Genomic DNA, 20,659 nt, shown 5'->3' on the forward strand with positions numbered 1-20,659 from the left:
AATAGTAATTATGATATTATCAAAATAGATATACATAAATTTCTTACTTCAATTCCTCCATACTTGAATATGTGCTATTAATTACAAAGAAAAAAAATAATAATAATTTGATAGAACTTCAGAATTATGAACAACATAACATAACAAATCATAGAGAAGCAAAAAAGAAAGATGCAGTCAAGAAAGGAAGGAGAAGTGATGGAAAATGTAACAAAACAGCAACCAATTCAATGGAAGAACACAAATCTTTAACCCAAAAAAATGGAAATATAGTGAAATATAGGTTTCAAAATTGGCTGTGACATAATTTCTATATTTATATAGGGGTTGATATGGGGGCCATTACAACCTAATCTCTGTTGGAACCATTGGAGTTGTTCATGGCTCTGTTTTGTCCTCTTACCAGCACAGAATTTTCAAATGATTTACATGTCCCAACGTTTATATTCCTCAATTTGAAGAGTACTATGCTTCCTATTCACCTATCAACCTGCAAAATTGTTCTATTGCTCAAGTAGTTAGCAGTACTTCTTCTTCCTAGACTTTGTAGGCTGAACTTCTTGTCTAATTTATAAAGTAATCTTCCTTTTCTTCTCTTTCTCACACCTCAGAAATGACAGCTAAATAAATCTCTATTCTTGCTCTACAGATTCCTGCTATGGTCAGTGGACAAGACAGCTGAAAATAAAAGGTGGTGTATTGAAAATTACAGACCTTGTAATCGGTTTCTCACTGAAGATTCAGCAGCCAAGTGAACCATAAGCACTGCAATGAGGAGGAAATCCTGTTGCTTTGCCTTTTCGAAGAGATATCTGCAAGTTCCATCTTCACTTTCAGTGGTCTTGATTATCAGCTGCTGACATTTTTGGTGTGCAACTACAGTTAGCTCAGATGATGATCTAAGTTACCTGCCACAAACGCCTCATTTGGTTGCCCAGGTAATGCTCCTGATCAGCCTGCTACCGCTATTTTGTCAAGAATCCTGCTGTCAGAATACCACATTTTAGATTACGTATTTTATTTAATAGACTCAATACAAGAACAAGCTGACAACTTCAACTTGCAAGGATTCCAAATTGAATACACCCAAATGAGAAATTGAAAAGCTAATCTCGTTGAGATCTGTCAATTGATGAACAGTTTAGATCGCATGACATCAAATAGATAAGATTCATCGACAGAAATATCATCTACAAACACGAAATGAGGAGTAAGACTTAAGAATCGGGGAATGAGAAAATGATTAAAATTTGTATGAAGTTATTGAGTACGGACAGTAAACATCCATGATAGACTTGGATTCCTTTGAATTTCAGCATCTCTCAATTAATTCAACATATGTTTACTGAGCCATTTAAAAAGTGAAGCATGGTCATGTAATGCAACTACAAAAGGGAGGGTAAAGAAACCAAGTCAACCACGAATGAGAAAAAGAAACAACAACGAAACCTGTTTCATGTGCTGCCTTTGTTCTTCTTCCTCCATTTTTTCTGGCTGATGCTCCTGTTGTTTAAATGATTGCTGATCTGTCTGGGAGACTTCTTGTGGCTGTAGGCCAAGTAAATGCTGCTGTTGCTGAGTTTGTTGCAATTGCTGCTGCATGTGATACTGCTGTTGTAATTGCACATGGTAAGGATATTGTTGTTGAGACTGAAAATAATGCTGTTGCATTTGCAGTTGCTGCTGGTTATACTGTTGTTGAAAATTCTGTGACTGTTGAAGTTGTTGAAAATTCTGTGACTGTTGAAGTTGCTGCTGCTGCAAAAAGTACTGCTGCTGCTGCTGGTAGTAATAATACTGCCACATCTGTTCATAGGTATGTGGGGCCTGACCACTTTGCATGTAACCATATTGCTCCTCGTTTGGTGTAATATATTGAGACTTCTCTTGAAAACCTTGAGAAGGAAGTTGAGACTGAATAGTGGGGAAGTTCTGCTGCTGAGCAGATTGAATCTGATTGTATTCTTGGCTGCTTCGTTCAACTCGTGGTTCCTGTGAAGCAATAGATTCAGAGGTATAATCTTGACTATCTGGTGTTTGACCAGATCTCATTCCTTGGTAGTCTCGAGGAGAATCTTGCCATGTTCGATGAGGTCTTCTCCGTGAATGTGACTGAAATCGATGTTGGGAGTCATGATGTAAGTTACCAGCAGAATGTTTATGGTGCCAGTTCCTATTTCCAGTTGCACCCACATGAAACTGTGAAGGTGCTTGGGTGTGTATAGGTTTATCGAGGCTTGGAGATGATGATGGACTAGCCACTTCCTTAGATATCTGGATGGAACCAGAAGATCTGACACCTTGTGGGTTGTGTATTAAAGCCCCTTCATCTGTATTGCAGACACTTTCACTAGACATACTGTTCTCAAAGGGAGCTTCCCCTTCGTGACACGCTTTGGGGAGTACATCTATTTTGTCATTGTTCTTGGGGCTTAGAGAAAGACTCCCAATTGAAAGATTTTTCAAATTCTGTCCCAAAGCATTGCCATACTCATCTTCTTTTGAGTTGTCCATAGGCATTGGTGCTAATTCAACCTGATTTCCACCCTCTCCATAATGCTCAGAAACTTTTGGAGAATCCTGCTGCACTCTTGCCTCTGCATCTATTTCAGCTTCTCCAGAATGAATATGATCAATGGCAGATTTTTTCGTATCATTATTGCGATTTCCCAGTAAACAGGAAATTGGTTCATTCCCATTGGAAGATTGGTCATTCTGGAAGTTTTGGTTTCCCTGCAGAGATTGTTTGTTCTCTTCTAGAGGAAGCTGAGTTGATAGATCAAACTGACCGTCTTTGATTGGCTGGTTGGTTACAGTAGAATCTAATGTTTGTTTTCCTCCTTTGGTCATTTTTAACGCTTCTGTCCGTGTGGGGTCTTCATATGGCATTGCTCTAATAGACTGTGGAAACAATTTAATATGTCGATTCCACACCCTCATTACATCATGAATGGTTCCACACAGGTCAATAGCCTGCTGCCAAAGAGAAGTGATCCGTGTTAGATTAGAACGAACCTATCATGGGAGGGAGGAGGGGGGGGGGGGGGGGCGTGGCTTTTTATGGTAAAGACTGAAGGATTCTGCTCTCTAAAGGTTTCAACATTTCTCTTGGTCCAGATGTCAAAGTAAGGAAGCTCAAGTACTTGAGGTCCCTTTCTCATGCAATTCATTTTTCAAACAAATCATAAAGCAATATAAGCCTAACCGATATTGTCTTTTTTGGGCTTCCCCTCAAGGTTTTAAAACACGTCTATTAGAGAGATGTTTTCACACTCGTATAAAGAATGTTTCGTTTCTCTCTCCAACCGATGTGGGATCTTCTTCCTTATCTAGTTTGATGAGCTTAGACTCCAAACAAAATCAAAATTTTTCTTTGGACTTGGTTCTTCAAAAGCTCCATAGTTGCGATTGAATCCAAGAGAGGAACCCAAATACGAGTCTATTCCCTTGGTAGTTTTAATGGAGAGATTTTGAGGAATCTTGGGATTTGGTAGATCTTTTTTCTCTTTCTAGCGTAGCTACCCAAAATTTTGTTCTGCATGACTTTCTCAATAAAATGTTCATCAAGGGGAAAAAACGGCTTGGCATCTGTAATAATACATCCAAGGGAAAGATTTCTCAGGACACAAAAAGGTAAAAAAACGAGATGATCAAACACTTGGTAGTCTAGTTTCCCTCCCCAGGTCAACTGATAGATAAGCAGTACATAGCGAATCACATTAAAAACCAACTTTTAAGGGAAAAATTTGTTTTTAATAAAAGACTTTTGTTAAGACTTATTAAATTCGACTGGCCCTTTCCTAGGCCTTTAACCGAGGTGTGATGTAGATCCTTTTGTGTAGTTGCTTTTGGGCCCTTCTCTATTCTGGCCCTTGTTAACCCAATGGTATTCTTCCATTAAAAAAAATGTAAACATAAATATCTTAAAGGAACTTGACCTTTAAATAAAGAGTTGAAATATCCTCTCTGTCTTGCTCACTCCAACCTCGAGATACGTCTGGCTTGAGAGATATTGCATTAGCTACGATGGGATCAACTAAATTTATAAGCTTTGGCGCTCCTTGCACCATTACGAAGTTTATAAGTTCCTGTAGAAGGGGCAGGAGACAAATAAGAATCTGCATAAAACTGTGAAGCAGCAACTGGACTCATTCTTTTACTATTATATACGACTAAATTCATAAGTAGAAATACCTCAAGAAGTAATTTACAGAGAGGTACGTTTCTGATCCCATCTATTAAGACTTCAATGGCAGCATCTGCACGTCCTGAAATCTGCAAATCAAAATCGGTAACTCAAGTTCTAACGACCATATCAAGAGAATTGCTTGACCATAATAGAACAAATATAAAGAAGAAAACAGATGAAAAGAGAAAAAAAAAAGAGAAGAAATTCCAGAGGATCAAAGACATAATAACAGACTTGAAGTCAGTTCAACCACATTACCAGCAGAAATCATCACTTTTGTTAATTTCATGAACCTCATACCATGTGTTTAAGCCGAGAAAAATGAATATACAGGGATGGTAGAACATCCAATTTGTTCTTCATCAAAGCCATTTCCAGTGCTTCTCTGTAAACATTAAGAGCTGCCGTAGATTTCCCCTGGATCATTGAGAAACAACAATAGATCCATAAGCCAATATTCAATAAAACCAAATGAGTGCATGGAGCTGGATTATATTCAACCACTAATCTGTTTCTCATACCATTCGTTTCTCCATATTAGCCTTCAATATAATATTCTCCACAAAGTTAGAATCTAAATCTCCATCAAGCGGAAGAAAAGCAGCACGTGCACCAGATAAATCTCTTATTTGTTCCTTAAACCTTGAATTGAAAAGATGGATAACAGGAACTCTCTGCAACCAACACAAAAGAATGGCCATAAACATCTCCAGTCACTTATAAAGAAACTCCGTCAACTCTTCATATAAAAGCGAGCAACCAAACAGTTATAATATTCATTATAGCCAGACATAAAGAAAATTATACTCTAATCAAAGACTTCCAAGAGCTTTTGCCAAATTTAAGAGAGAGGTCATTTAAAAAGTAATGGATTCTATTTCTACCCATGTTAAAAAAATAACTCTACTCTTAGCCTTTCAAATTTCACAAAAAACCATTAAAGACTATGCCACCCAAAAAGTAAAAGCTGTTTTTTTAATGGATAGGGGGATTATATAAGTTGGAGTAGGAACTTGTCAACAAAAGGAGGCATGCTCAACTAACAATCTTCCAAGTTTTCTCAAGCTTGCAAAAGAACAATGCAAGAATAGGCAATGAAAAGGTAAAGGCTTTCCTCATACAAACTAACATGATATTTATTGTAATAATAAATTATTTGCATGAATATGGAATAGAATACATGTCCCCACTGTAAAAAGGTATACCTTAAGAAAAGTTTTTGTTGCACGCTCTAGAGCAAACATTGCTAATTCTCTTCCACCCTTTATTTCCATAAAATCCACATAGCGCATCCAAAACTCAGGATAACTAGCACAGGGAATTAAGCATCTCTCGTAGAGTTTAACCGCCTAATAGATAAGGGTTCTTCAGATTAAAAGAAATAACCACAAGGAGAATGATGGTTTAAGCAACAGAACAATTCAGAAACATACCCAGTCAAAATCTCCATACATCTCCACAAAGTCCAGATAAGAATGCCAATTCTTCAGTTGATCAGCATCAAGTTGTTTTACATGAAAGTATGTCCTCCTGATTTTACGCTCAAAGTGAATAATTTTTTCCTCCAGTTGCCATGCTTCGTCATAGAGTTTTTCCCCAGCATGCACATACTTCTGTAATGCACTATACCTTGCTGTCCCAGTCGACAGATCCAGAAGGTCTTTAATGACAGAGGATAGCTCGCTGTCTGTACAACAGATGGGGGCTTCGCCATTAGGCAAAGCTTCTAATTCTGTGGGCATTGAAGGATTGCACCCGGTATCAGATTGGATATTCTCTCTCAGAGAATCGGTCAATTTTCTAAAGCTGACAGATGCAATGCTGTCCATTAGCTATATTACCAAGTAAATGTACATTTGAGCATAACGCCAACAATATAGAAGGGAGACTGGTTTGCAGAAAAGCAGCTCTTTTTCATGGCTTCCAAGAATATTCTATGATCAACTAAAAGATCGCAGGGAACCAATAAGTAATAGGAGAAAAACACACCTGCTGTGGTAATAAGACAACTTTTTGGTAGGAAATCTCAGAGTTTGAATGTATATCAGAGCTAAAGAATCCCACTGCTGTTGAGATAGCTCAAACTCAATGTACTTGTCCCACAAGCTATAGCTTAAATAGTCCTTTCCGACAAAGGATATTGCCCTCTTAAACAATCTGATAGATACGGAATCATACCATTGAGTTTATTTTGCTCTTTTGATTAAATCAAACAAAATAGACGAAGGAAAATTTGAAAAGGAAATGGACATGCATAGTAGAGGGAACAGAGGAAAATCATCGAAAGCTTAGTCGGAATGTTAAAATATGACAAAAGAGGAAATTCTTGGCATACAGTTTTCATTTGCAGCAATAAGCTTCTTGATCAAAGCACAAAAATGATTTTCTTATACTCTCAGCAGCACATGCAATAATAATGTACGTTACCTTTTCGGTCCACAGTTTGAAAACTCGTAGCTGAGTACACGGGATAATTGAATGCAAAAAAATAAAAAAAATAAAAAAATAAAAAAATAAAAAAATAAAGAAGAAGAAGGAGAATATTCAATTGGAAAGCTATGTTTAGTAGTTTTTTGCGAGAGGTATTCCTCTTCCCCCTGCCCCCAGTTTGTTCACTTTTTGGAATTAATATACTTCACAGGCTTCTTAAAAATATATATATCATTTCTTTTCCTCCACTCCATAGCACAAGAAAATCAACTGAATGAGAACAAAAGCCAATATTCAATAGAAAATAGTCAATCAAATTCTAGGTTTTCATGAAATAATCAGTCCTCAAACGGTATTCCAATTCGTGCACACCCCTAAATCTCTATACCGTACTACTTGTTAATTCTTGGCTCATAGAAAATACCTGCGAACATCAGCTGGATCTTCAAAAACTGATATGCTGAAACTACAGTAGTCAACCCAAATACCGACAGAGTAAGTTGCTGATTGAACTGCTTGTTCAAAGACATCAATAACCTTATCCACAGAGCACAACCTTGTTTTATGAGCTGTATACTTTCTCCAGTATCCATGGCATAGAGGAAACTCGGACAAGAATGAATCATACACCAAAGAAATCTCCTCAATGACATCCTGCATTTGTTGGAAAAAAAAATCATCTGGTCTCAGAAATCCAACAAACCCTAGGACTTTAAAAATTATAGTTCAAGATAGCACAAAATGAGTCTAAAAGCTTGTTTCATGACTGTCAATCAATAAATAAATATTTTCTAACAGAAAAAATTGTATCCTGTGGACCAGTGGTTCAAAGTTCAGGATGAAAAAGAAATAAAATAAAATGGCTTAAGCATATTGATACTCTCTGAATAATACAAATAGAAGCAGAGAAAATTTGGCTTGTAAAAGAGACATCCGTCCCATAAGGTGCCGTGTTATAGCAACCACAATCAAATTTGAGGTTTTTAATTTCCTGATAGATTTGGTTTATAACAAGCAGTTCAAGGGGTCGCGAAGTCCTTTTACAGAAATGAAAAACTTACTGAGTGCTTCATCTCAATCTCTGAAATAAGTGAAGTCCATTCATCAAAATTCAATCCACATTTGGGAACACCTTCGTGAAGTTTGGACTCATCTAAACCAACTGCAAGAAGGAAACATAACCATTACCATGCTACTCCATTCAACAAGTCATTCGAAAGGAGATTTTGCTCAGACCCAAGGGTGGAGTTTCCTGATATTGTTGTAAAACTAATAACAACGACAATAAAAGCACCCATAACACCAAAAATCCCAAGTTTCTCTGGCGAAAAGAACAGAAACAAAACTAAGCGCTGAAATCAAACTTCAGAATAAGTTTCCGTTATGTTTAGATACAGTAAAAAACACACATTACAAATGCAGGGGGCAATATATTACATCTCAGAAATCAAACCCGCCGAAAAACAATACATCGAACTTGAGAAAGAAAAAAAAACAGAAAAATATGAAACCCCATGACTCATCTGCTCTAAAACCAATGAACCTTTTGGAGTTCTAGCAATAAGTCATTGCGTTATCTGCACTGAGATACAATCTCAAGGTCATTCGTGTTCTTAATTTAAGTAAAGGAGATAACGTTTTTTGTATAACTATTTCAAGAATAGAATCTAGCGGCATGGGATCGAGCAAACGGTAACTTGAAAAGGAAAATTGGAGGAAAAAAACAGCTGGAAGAACAGAAATCGCAAACCTGCGGACTTTGATTCTGCTGGTTGAGCCTTTGTGCTTGAATTATTGAGAAGTTGAAGATCATTCGCCATGGCAATAGCTCTGGTTTGGCATAGAACTGGACTCGACAGAGAAAATACCAGACGAAAGAAAGGGTAATTGTAAAAAGATAATAATAATTAATAACTAAATTATAACAAAATTCTGTAATTTGTTTAAAAATATTAATAATACCTTTAAATTTAAGAAAAAATAAAAACAGATATTACTTTATTAACAAGTTTTATTAATATTTTTAACTTTTTTATAAAAAATAATATATATATATATATATAAAGATTTTGTTTGTAATGGTAAGAGAGTAAATTATTTTAAATAATTATATTATATTATTATATTGTTTAATTATAGTTTATTATATTCTTACGGGACGTAATAAGTAATTGTGCAACATTCACTCTCACTACTGAGTGAGTCAGCCAACTCAAAATCGTGTCACCTTCAAACAAACAGCATATACCCAAGCTTCTAGCTTCAAAAAATAATGTTTTAAAAAATGGGAGCCAATAGAGATTTTAAAAAACAAGATCGAGAAAAATGAAGAAAAAAGTGATGGCTATAAGCAAAGAAGGCACAACAACTTAGATAGCATATAACTTCGGATATATAAAATTGATAACTAGTGGCATCCTCGGTAAAGATATTCTAGGTCTACTAGATGTAGATATAAATATATCAAAAAAGTCATATAATTTGAAAAAAAAAAAAAACTATATATCATGAGAGTAGTAAAAAAATGTAGTAAAGTAATATAACCCGAGAAATTTGACATGCAACAGGCATGTAGCTATAGACAATACAATTTGGACATGATATGATATCTTAGTGTTGCTATAATACGCTTAAGACACTCTTATCGGTCGGTATTTATCATGAAGATTTGAGCAATTGGTTTAACTGGGTTAATTTTATGGTTGTAACTTCAATTTCAGAGGAGAATATGGCATTTCGGAGCACATTTTCGGCACTTCTTGCCCGACTGTTCTTCTTCATCCCTGGTATAATCTTCCGTCTCCTGATTTACCTCACCGGATCATCTAATGAATTTATTTGTAGGTTATTATTCAGTTTATCTCGAAGGAATTAGTTCATAGCTTACCTAGAAACTTTTTAGTTTGAACATCGTTTTATTCAATTATCTGAAAGAATTCCAGATTGTACAATCTATTGAATGAATAGGAAATTCATATGAAGTCGGATGCTGGATTCTTTCGGATGTAGGTCAACTGGAGATACCATTCATATCATTACTTTTGGTGATTGCATTGGATTGTATCTCGACAATTGTGATTGACTAACTTGCCTTTTAGCATGAACTTTTTGTTGTATAATTTGTGAATCACACAACGAACAATCTTAAACTCGACAAAGTTGCCTATCATAGATAAAATTGAATCAATTCATATGCAAGCCAAAGCCTGTATACAACTTAAAAGCTTCGAAATGGGATTAACGTATCTATATCCTGTTAGTGGCTAAGAGCTCCCAAAATGGAATTGACATATCTATATCATTTTATTGCTAACAATGTCAAATATGGTATGGCTAGCATATCACCCATGTATTTCTTTAATCTACTGATGCATGTTACTATGAACTTCTTAGTTTTCTAATGCATAACTTGATGTATAACAGCAATAACTTGCTTTAATCGTAGTGATGTCTAACAACGCACAAATGTGCAGCAAATAAGCGATTGCCATCTCTCTGTGGAGAGAAGAAACGAGATTTCTTATGTTTACAGATGATTTTCCAAGAGCGAACACAAAAGGTGAGTCATGGTCAAGAGCAGCACTGATCGTTTTGATATTGAAATGACTGAGCTGGGCATGCCTGATGGTCTTGCACCATAAATTGATAGATCTATGGGTTTTGCATAGTGACAGTTACCATAACCTGCAATATAATATGGAAAATACAATTGTTAATTAAAAAAATTTGTTAGTTAAGTAGACTAAGTAGAAACTCTTGTAATCAATTGACCTGTTTTAGCTAAAATTTTGTACCACAAGGGACAACAGGGGTTAACTATGAGTCAGAAAGGTGAAAAGGCCATACTTGGGTTTGTACTAACGAGTTGTGCTGTTCCACCAAAATCACAGCTAGTAGCCACTGGATTCCTTTGGTAATAGTCATTGAAGGCATAAGAAGCATGGTCCTTCACTGTGTTCGGCTCATAGCAGCTACCACCCGGCTGAATCGCCGAACAGTCTGTACTGCCATAGCCACAGGCATAGTCAAGAGCCACCTGTAGAGCAGTTGGAGAAGCTGCAGAGCTTGCAATACACCATGAAACTCCACTAGATCTCCCTGGCCCTGTGGTGGGTTTCAAATTGGATTCTACTGAGTTTGGTACAGACTGTGCTGGCGTTGTTGTTGGATTAACAATGGTAGAGTCAACCAACTGAGTGAAATATAGAGGAGAGAAGATTGTTCTGTCTTCTTCATTCTTCAAAGGTATGTTTTCTTGATGTTCTTGTATACGTGATTTCCATGCTAAACTTGAACCTGAAGAGATCAAAACCGCATCAAATTTTCACCTTCTTTATGTCAAATTTGCTGCAATCACTGAATTATGACTAAATTACTTTCCTGGATAGCATGTAGTGGATTTGAATTGCATCAGAAATTCAATAGGCAGAGAAATTGACAATGACAACACAAGTTATTTTGTTAGGACTTAGTGCAGTTTTGAATGTTATTCTTTGTTTCCCATTAAAAAAAAAAATGTCATTCTGTTTGCAGACATTGTCATATCAACATGAAGAACAAGAAGGTATAGATAGCTACAAAAGAATGAGCATAGAAATAGCTACAAAAGAATGGTAAAAACATCATTACCTGATAAGAACAAGAAGGTATAGATAGCAAGTAGTGTCAAATTTCTCAGAATGTTGATACCCATCACTTTAAGTTGCTGCTGAACTGTGTATTATCTCTGGTTTCTTCTTGGATTCATAAAACCTAGGAATCAAAGCTTTCTTGGATCACCAAGAACAGAAAGAACATGAGAAAACTTGAGAAAGCAGGCAATGGAGCAGTTGGATACCACAAGCAAGAGAAAGAGCTGAAAAAAAGTACACTAAGAAAGAAAGAAAGACAAAATCACAGCATATGGAGCTGGCTTATGTTTGATGTTCTTGGTGCATCTTAAGAACATTGTCTGTTTACCTTCGCTGAGTGATCGATTCAAGAATGGGAACTTCAAATATTCAAATGGGAATAAAACGATTATGGAGAGAGGCACATGCAAAAGTAGGCTAATTTACATATAGATTTATAGTATTATTATTATTATTATGGAAATATTGTATATATATGTTGAGAAATATATATTTTGGATATGGTTTCATGAAAAACTTCTATATTTGTTTGGATATAATATTTAAAACAGAGATATTTCCAAACCCTATTTTTCTCTCTCTCTCTTTTTTTTTTTTAAATAAATGCTATAAAAAACTGATCCCCTGCTCCGTGGAGTACGGTAATGACTTGACATTGCCAGCAAAGTTTGGTCCTTTTGTTTTCTCACAATTTCTAAACAAAATATGTCATTTTTTAAAAATTTGCAAAAAACGACTTTTATTTTTTTATTTTTTTATTTTTTTATTTTTAATTCTGTTGGATAATTATACATTTTAGGGTCTATGTTTTTTAGAAATTAAAAATGGTCCTTCATAATTTTTATGTATACTTATTTGGCTGAACTTTACAAATGAAAACTTATATTTATTTGGATTAATAAAAATATCCTTACTCTTTTAAAAGTTTCAATAATATTTTTATTTACCGTTATACTTAGTTTTTGGTGGAAATGGTTACTATTTTATTTTTAAAAATATCCTTAAATTTTTAATAGCGTTTCAAAAATACTTTTACATAGTACCCTAGTTCACAAAAGTTCAAAAATACTCCTATTATATAAGGAAGGACTCTATTTAAAAAAAAAATTCAAAAAAATTATTACTGTTAATATGTGGACGAAAATCGTCTATCAATACCCAATTGATTATCTCCCAACTTTTTAATGTTAGTTTTCAAAAATTCACAAATATTTTTTTAAATATGGTAATAACTGTAAAAATATTTTTAAATGTTTTAAAAAAATTAAATAAAAATGTTTGATAAAATTTTTGAATACTCTGTTTTGAAAGTTAAAAAAGTATTTTTTAGAGTATTTTTCAAAGTTTAAGTAGTTTATTAGATTGCTTTACTGGGGTAACATTAACAAATTTTACTTCAATAAAATTAAGCATTTATCTATTTGTTTATTTTTTAATATTAAATTAAAATTTAATTTTTAATTTTAATATATATTTTTAAATTTTGTTACAAAATTTGTTTTGATGAGCTTTTTAAATGAAAAAGTAAATATATATTAGATAAAACTATAATAAATATATTCAAGCAGTTATATCTCAATTGTCAAAGTCATATTCATATTCAACTTAATTGAGGGGATAATCTAACTCAAATACACGTATTATATTGGTTGATGAGTTATTTGATTCAATTGTTCTACTTTCGTCATGTTCAAATACTCAAATACTTTCACATAATTCGACCATATCGACATTAAGTTGTGCTACTAATTCTAACCAAGAGTCGAAAGTGAGAGTATATTAGAGCTGTCTACGTGATTTGAGAATTTGACCAACTCAAACTACCCAACGAAAGTAATAGATTTTTTTCAGTTTAGGTTAGGTTGAAGTGTTTGAAAATCGAAAAATTCGGATTGGTTCGCGGTTGACATTTTTTAGTTCGGTCAATTCGATCAACCTTGACCCAACTCTACTTTTATGATTACTATGAATATCAATAATATTTGACATTTATAGTCGACGTTAGCTGAGTTATGATTTATGAATGTTTGATATTTGAGCTATATAAGATTTTTAATGATCAATGTAACATATATGGTATATAAGTAATTTTTTTTTTAAATAATTAAAAAAATAACCCGACTTGAAAACAAATATTTGGGTGGGTTATACTGTAAACTTTACTTGAATTGTTCGGATCATCAATTCAATCAACTTGAAATTTCGAGTTGGTCGAAAAAAAATTCTAACCCAATTCGTGTACACACTCGTACACTAGACAACAACGGTGATATTTACATTAATCACTTGATTGGTTTAGTATATGAGTCAAAATCTCAAAAAGGGTATTACGCATTTATGGAAAGCTAAACACAATTTAAAATATGTAACAAAAGTTTTATATTTGTGTAATTTTCTTGAAACTCTATTGAAGTTAATCACACACGTTTTTTTTTCTTTCTAAATTTTAACTCGAAATTTCGCACGTGACAATTGTTATATGTCAAAAATGAATTGAAAGAAGTATGCCGGACGGCGACGATTTGAAGCCCTGCCACTCACCAGCTCCTGCTTCTCCATGGATAACGCTTGCGACTCCAGTTAGGAGTAGTGGAGCTTCGACGAGCTACAGAAGCGTATCATCCACTAACTGTGGAGTCTCAACTGTGGTGAAGTTCTTCATCGTAGTTTTCCAGTGCAGATCGCTCACTCTCGCCTGATCATTACCTCCTATATTTACTGCTTTAGCTCGACGGATCGCCTTTCTTTGCCGGTGAGATCAAAATTTTCTTAATTTTGTTCGATTTTATTGCATCTAGATCCGTATAACAGGCACTTTAGTGAGAATTATTTGTTTGCTGGTTGAAAATTGAATTATACGAGTTGCCGAAACGGAGTAACGGGGGGATTTTGGTTTAAAAACTTGTTAGTTTGGTTGTCTTGACGTTTGATTCTGCTGAATGTATGCCTATATCAATTTTTTGGTGTGATATTGGCTAATTTAGGGAATGATCAAGGGTTTATAAGTAAGGAATACTTCTCCATTGGTATGAGGCCGTTTGGGGAAGCCCAAAGCAAAGCTATGAGAGCTTATGCTCAAAGTGGACAATTGACAATATCATATCATCGTGGAGATTCGTAATTGATGTTAATGATTATTCCCGGGAATTTTAGTGACTTTAAACTTCAAACCAAAGATGAGCCTATAAAAGAGATACCAGTTTTTGTCGTTCTCGAAGGAGTATTCAATTTAGCATTAGTTCGTGAATTTAAACTCTATGTTTGTAATTGTTCATCTTAGTTCATGAATTTGAACTCTATGTTAGTGATTATTCGTCTTAGTTCATGAATTTAAACTCTATGTTAGTGACTATTCGTGACAATTTTTAGTGAATTTAGCAATTTAGCATTAGTTCATCCGCTACACATTGGCTAGGGGACCATAAGTATTTTTAAACATGGAGGAATGGGCAGATGTGCTTGTGAAAATCTCATAGGTGAGATAGGACATGCCCCCCCCTACATATGAAAGTGTGCCGACAAAGAACAACATGCTTCTAGCTAAAAATTTCCAATGTCAGTGTCATATTTTGCCAAAAGCAGAATGTTTCATGCTATGGATAAGTTATTTTGCTTGTATTTTTCTGCCACGACTATGTGGAAATCGTTTTACTAGTTTAAGTAGTTGATAGCTTAGCAGATGTTCAGTTTCGTGCAATGTTTGATGGTTCCTTTATTTGTCTCCATCAGCATTATCCAAAGTATATTACTTTTCTTTATGACATTTAAGAATTGGTAGCATTTTGAAATAGAAGAAAGGGAAGACGAAATTCTAAGCAGTGGAAAGGAGTGCTCCTTCCAAATTTGATTTTATACTATATGACTATCTTGTATTTAAGTTTACCATCAACTATTGTTCCATTTGTCCCATTTTTATTGCCACGATTACTTACCAAACGGTTTTTATCATGCATCCTCTTCACTCCTTCCTGTCAATTTTGGGCACATTATGTACTTCCCACTCAATTTTGGTTCCTTTTTTTTGGGGTGGGGGGGGGGGGGGGGGGGGGGGGGGGGGCGGCGGGGTTGGTGGACTGAGCATTTCTAGAATGAGAATATTCTTGTTTTGCTGCTGATATGTCATTTCCCCGATCTGCTTATCAGGAATTTAAGGAAATGGATGTCCACCATAGCTCTCCTAGAATTAGTGTGGAGAAACCAGAAGCCCACAAACCCTGTAACAAGGATGCCGCACTTGGAGGTGATCTATGGAAAGATGGACTTATTTGTGCTTTTGAATATATTGGGAGACCAAAGAAATCAATTGATTCAAAATCCAGATCCAAGATGACAGATAGGCAACGAATTAATACTGAGTTTCCAACCACGCTGGTGCCTACAACTGAACCGAATAATGGCAATGCCAATACACGCGAGAGGAAAAGATTCTTCGAACCGACATGTCCGGAGGATCTGGAGAGCCAATGTACCCAGTTTTGTGAAAGAGAAAGAGTTGAAAGAAATAGCTGGTTACCTATAGGATGGGACAGAATATCAGAGCTGGTTCAAACGATACAAGTAGATGCTGAATGGGCCACAATGTCATGTGATTTTTTGGATGAAGAAGATGACCTTACAGTTGCAGATCTTGTAGCACCTTATTGGAAGCGCCCAGCTGGACCTATATGGTGGTGCCATGTCTCTGCAAGCCACCCTTCTGTTGAGGCGTGGCTCAGAACTGCTCACTGGTTGCATCCTGCCATTAGTTTGGCTTTAAGAGATGAAAGTAGACTGATAAGCGACCGCATGAAGCATCTTTTCTACGAGGTGGTATTCTCCCTAGTTTTCAAGCTATTTGAGTGCTAATAATACATATATATATATAGTAATAAGAAGCATTTCTACTAACTGAGGATTAGTTACAAGAAGAAATTTCTTTCTCAATATTTAGTAACATGAAATACATGATAAGTGTGCTGCTGCTTAGAAAACTATCGTAGTGGTTCAAGTTTTTTTCGAGGGAAACAATTTGGTGTTACGTTGCATATTAATATATTACCTTGGGAAGTGTCATCTTTTACACATGATATAGCCGTGTCAGTCTGGTGCAATGTTCTCTTGGTTTATAGTTCATACATTTTCCATTTGTTGAATGTGGTTGGACTAACATTATCTCTAACATGAACCCCCATATCATTTAAAAGATAAATCAGCGCAGACATGGGCTTTAGGTCTTGTCTTGGAACTGTTTTAAAGCAATTTTCAATTTTTTTAAACAAAGGTTCAAAGAAAATATGTTCCGATGGCTGTTTTCCAAAATTTGGTTTTCTTGTTTTTATTTAGTCTGTTTTCATGGGTGACCTGGTTGAGAACAAATAAAGTTATTCTTTCTTTCTAAATCACGGTTTTGATATTGAAAATATATGGTTGTTCGGAAATAATTTGCCAATGAGTCCCTAGTCTCTTTACAATTTCAGGATATAAAGCCGAGATCTCTAGGTATACCGTATAAGTTCTCTGGAAAATCTAAAAGTTCAAGCCTGCGTATGTGGAGCTATTCTATAAGGATTGCTCAACTTGTGAAAATCAATTTGTTTAAATATCTCGATTAAAATCATTCACTCTCAGTTGCGAACAAAAGCGTGCCGCATACGTACACAATTTTTTGGCCAAAATGATATCTCTTGTATCACCAGACTAAAGCCTTCATTCTTAAACCCAAAATTATTTGTTTGCTTTTTTATTATGTTCGTTGAAGTTATTAGTCAATTCAAATGTTTTAAGTTGCTATAGTTATCTTAATAAATCTGTGAATAACTAAACTAGCACCTAGCTGACAGTCGTGCCTGAATAGACAAGAATACTGTCCCGCAACAACTAATCATTTGTTTGTATGGTTGTTTGTTTTTACTTCCATACAGGTTCCAGTAAGGGTAGCTGGAGGACTGCTATTTGAACTCTTAGGACAATCTGCTGGTGATCCATTCAGTAACGAGGATGACATTCCCATTGTACTTCGGTCATGGCAAGCTCAGAACTTCCTGATAACGTCATTGCATGTTAAAGGACCGATATCAAACATAAACGTTTTAGGCATCACAGAAGTTCAGGTTATTTTCCATAAAAGAGATAATTCATTTTGCCTCTGTGCTGGAAAAGTTGGACAATTTCATAATTATTATTTCTGATTTCTTGTTCTTGTTAGGAGCTTCTGATAGTAGGAGATTATAATGCACCAAGAACAGTGCATGAAGTTATAGCACATCTAGCTTGCCGTCTTACAAGATGGGATGATAGGTAATAACTTCGTTTTAAAAAGTTAACCTGCAGTTGCATAGTTGACCCGTCAACAATTATTATAGATTCATGGACAAAACTAATATTCCTTATTGCTTACCATGAGTTGTCTCGTCTCCATCTTATTGAGCCCCAAGTGCATAAATGATAAAGCTATTATTTCTGTGAGTAGTAATAGTTTAATCTGTATGGTTGACAAAAGATAGCAGGATGATTTATTTAAAATATATGCCCTTTCCTTTATATTGTCAGCTCATCTTAAAGCTTCTTCATGGTATTATCTTTCAAATAGTTTATGGTTTTTTTTTTTATAGGATATTAGCTTGAATTGGAATACTTTCATTTTTCCTTTGGAGTTTCCATCTGTTGAGCATTAGACTCTTTTAATTCCTTTAGTGAAAAGTGTTGTTTCTTGTAATTAAAAAAAAAAAAAAAAGAATGAAAACCTATTGGCATCTTTCTTAAGTTGAGTCTTATTTCTGTTGTCAAATATTCTACTATACAATGCCTGACGTATTAAATTCAATTCTCTCTTTTCTTACAGGTTATTTCGAAAATCCATATTTGGAGCAGCAGATGAGATTGAATTGAAATTTATGGACAGGTTCTTATCTTGTATGTCATCTATTGAAGTGATATTATATTGGTTTATCTTTTGATCCGCATGTTTCTCATGAAGACTCTCCTTCATTTTACCCCTAATAAATATAGGAGAAACCATGAAGATATGCATCTTTTCAGTATAATCTTGAATCAAGAAATCAGAAAATTATCAAGACAGGTATGCTTTCTCATCACTACACTCGATGGCTGTTGAAAATTTTCTTTCATGTCTGTTTTTTTAAATAGTATTCCCATTGACTCAATCGTTGGTTGGGATATAACCGGTGGTTGCTTAGTATAAAAAAAATAATGTTTTTGGATTGTGTCATTTCAGTTCTTTTTTCTTTTCCAAATTGTGCTTTGGTCAGGAGAGGAACCAGATAATGATTATGTTAGTTCAAAATAGAGTCCGAGGCATTTACTTCCTATTCAAAAAATGTTAATTCTGTTGATTTTTTATTTTTATTCTTATATATTTCATCTTCCTCTCGTTCGTTTGGTAAACGTTGATTTCTTGGATATCATTTTGCCCCTTCGAGGGTATCTCTTTTTCCTAATCATTTGATCCTTTTCACTTTGAAAGTAGCTTTGTTTCCTATGATAAAATATGTCTGTAAGCGTATAGCCGTCAATCGGTATCCCTCACCACATGCCAATACCACTTTCTGTCGTTTGATTAATAAAGGACGCAGGTGTGATCTTGTGCCCTGTACATCTCTGTAGTCTTTTGAAACAAAGATTGGAAATTTCAGGTTATCAGAGTAAAATGGTCGCTGCATGCGAGGGAGGAGATTGTATATGAGCTTCTTCAACATTTACGAGGGAATGTGACAAAAACCTTATTGGAGCGCATAAGTAAGAGTACTAGACAAATGATTGAAGAGCAAGAAGCAGCTCGTGATCGTTTATTCACCATTCAAGATGTCATGCAGAGTAACGTTCGTGCATGGTTACAGGTAATTGATTCTATGATAATCTATGATCATTTGGTATTTAATCTGTTCACGATTTTATATTTTTTTTTAATATAACGAACCCTAAGAATGCACTAAATTTGTTATTGACAGACTAAATTGATGAAAATGAATTTTAAAAATAGTATTTTATGTGAGAACATCCTTTCGACGTCTTCTTTTTCTCGAATTCGTCATTTCAAACTTATGAACAAATGACGTGAGATTTTTGTATTCTTTACACCTTTCATTTTCTTATAAATTCTTTACACCTTTCATTTTCTCATAAAGATTGCCGAGTTGATTATTGAGGATATCTCCTTTAAGTTACTTAGGCCACACCAATATCCATTTTGGTACGTACTTTTGTGACTTGTTCTATTCTACTTCCTTATAAATCTTAATATTAGTCTTTACTATGAGTTTGTTCTTCTTCTTATTATTATTTTTTAAATCCTCTAAAAATTTGAAACCAAATTCTGAATGAAAATTTATTTGACCAAGATTGATAGGAAAAGAAATTGACTGCCAAACATAGGTTTCGGAGTTATAAATCCAAGATTCATTTTTCAGATACTGTTTCCAAATTTTCTTTTGAAGCACGCCTGCAAATTCTTAAATTATAAGAAATACAGTCTTATTTTCTGTTGTATACCTGTTTTCAATTAGATTTATTCTTTCCTTTGTGATTACTCTTATGGATTTCTGATAGGTTTCACTGTCTTTCACACGACAATTATTCAGGATAAAAGCCTCCGAATAACTCATAACTTGGCTGTTATTGGTGGCTGTGGCCTTGTTCTTTCCATTATAACTGGGCTGTTCGGAATCAACGTAGATGGGATCCCTGGAGCACGAGATACACCATATGCATTTGGAATATTTTCAGCTATCCTATTCTTCTTAGGGATTGTACTGATAGGAGGAGGCCTGGTTTACCTCGGCTTGAAGAAGCCCATGGAAGAAGGTAAGGTTCAGGTCAGGAAGCTGGAACTGCAGGAGTTGGTTAAAATGTTTCAGCACGAGGCAGAAACTCATGCTCAGGTACGAACGAACATCTTTTACTCGTAATAATATGCCCCCTACTGCAAGAGATATTTTCACAGCTGATGCTGATTATGTGCTCGAAAATGAAGATGGCAACCCCGTAAATGGTAGAGATGGAGCTCAACACGACTCGATGACAGTGGTTGATTGTCGAACAACTGCAACTTTCTGGCTATTGGAGATGCATGCTCAAGGGCGCCATTGTTTGCATCTTTCTTGGCTATAAAGAAGAGAGTACAGCATATGAAAGGTATTGTTCAGTTAAAAGCATAAACATATTATTGGAAAGATGTCATTGTATATATGTATAATAAGCAGAAATGTTCTGTAGTACATGTAAACATAAATAATAACATATAGTCTCTCCCTTAAAAAAGTTTGGCACAGTTTCTATATTCAAACGGACAACGTTCATCACCCTTAAGCCTTGTATAAGCACAAATATATTAATTTACTACTATATACACAAATATATTAATTTACTGCTAGCTAGGATCTTTGTATAAGAGAGTTCAAGCCCGCTATAGCAG

General features: G+C 34.9%; 2 protein-coding genes and 1 long non-coding RNA gene across 11 annotated transcripts; 2 read left to right on the forward strand and 1 right to left on the reverse strand.

Annotated features, from left to right (window-relative positions):
- Nucleotides 1-247: 247 nt before the first annotated feature.
- On the reverse strand, nucleotides 248-8,511 carry PRP39-2 (Tetratricopeptide repeat (TPR)-like superfamily protein). Of its 7 annotated transcripts, XR_015414711.1 has the most exons (14): nucleotides 8,370-8,511; nucleotides 7,681-7,781; nucleotides 7,044-7,273; nucleotides 6,179-6,346; nucleotides 5,623-5,995; nucleotides 5,395-5,538; nucleotides 4,711-4,863; nucleotides 4,490-4,606; nucleotides 4,195-4,275; nucleotides 3,939-4,088; nucleotides 1,450-2,973; nucleotides 909-982; nucleotides 715-812; nucleotides 248-490 (listed from the first exon to the last, which is right to left on the reverse strand). XR_015414711.1 is itself a non-coding variant. In XM_023663984.2 (12 exons), the coding sequence occupies exons 1-12, from the start codon at nucleotides 8,437-8,439 to the stop codon at nucleotides 974-976; spliced, it is 3,120 nt and encodes a 1,039-aa protein (XP_023519752.2). In that variant the 5' UTR covers nucleotides 8,440-8,511; the 3' UTR covers nucleotides 248-973. The 7 variants fall into 7 exon arrangements, 4 of the variants coding, with proteins under 4 accessions (XP_023519752.2, XP_086976818.1, XP_086976817.1 ...); XR_002813280.2 differs by having other exon boundaries at nucleotides 248-812; XR_002813281.2 differs by having other exon boundaries at nucleotides 715-982.
- A 769-nt stretch (nucleotides 8,512-9,280) lies between these two features.
- On the forward strand, nucleotides 9,281-11,789 carry LOC111783106 (uncharacterized). 2 transcript variants are annotated; one of them, XR_015414652.1, is made up of 5 exons: nucleotides 9,281-9,405; nucleotides 10,065-10,178; nucleotides 10,510-10,864; nucleotides 11,153-11,265; nucleotides 11,376-11,789. It is a non-coding gene; the product is annotated as an uncharacterized LOC111783106 (long non-coding RNA). The 2 variants fall into 2 exon arrangements; XR_002813283.2 differs by having other exon boundaries at nucleotides 9,296-10,178; nucleotides 11,376-11,786.
- Nucleotides 11,790-13,742: 1,953 nt separating this feature from the next.
- LOC111783102 (uncharacterized) lies at nucleotides 13,743-20,546 on the forward strand. 2 transcript variants are annotated; one of them, XM_023663985.2, is made up of 9 exons: nucleotides 13,744-14,002; nucleotides 15,394-16,056; nucleotides 17,151-17,339; nucleotides 17,435-17,526; nucleotides 18,071-18,130; nucleotides 18,238-18,307; nucleotides 18,882-19,085; nucleotides 19,827-20,126; nucleotides 20,219-20,546. In XM_023663985.2, exons 2-9 carry the CDS (start codon nucleotides 15,406-15,408, stop codon nucleotides 20,231-20,233), a joined length of 1,581 nt encoding a protein of 526 aa, XP_023519753.2. In that variant the 5' UTR covers nucleotides 13,744-14,002; nucleotides 15,394-15,405; the 3' UTR covers nucleotides 20,234-20,546. The 2 variants fall into 2 exon arrangements, with proteins under 2 accessions (XP_023519754.2, XP_023519753.2); XM_023663986.2 differs by lacking the exons at nucleotides 19,827-20,126; nucleotides 20,219-20,546 and adding an exon at nucleotides 19,374-19,783 and having other exon boundaries at nucleotides 13,743-14,002.
- The last annotated feature ends 113 nt before the right edge of the window (nucleotides 20,547-20,659 follow it).

The sequence above is a fragment of the Cucurbita pepo genome, chromosome 20 (assembly GCF_057944985.1).
Source record: "Cucurbita pepo subsp. pepo isolate OVF chromosome 20, ASM5794498v1, whole genome shotgun sequence".
Classification (NCBI taxonomy): Eukaryota; Viridiplantae; Streptophyta; class Magnoliopsida; order Cucurbitales; family Cucurbitaceae; genus Cucurbita; species Cucurbita pepo.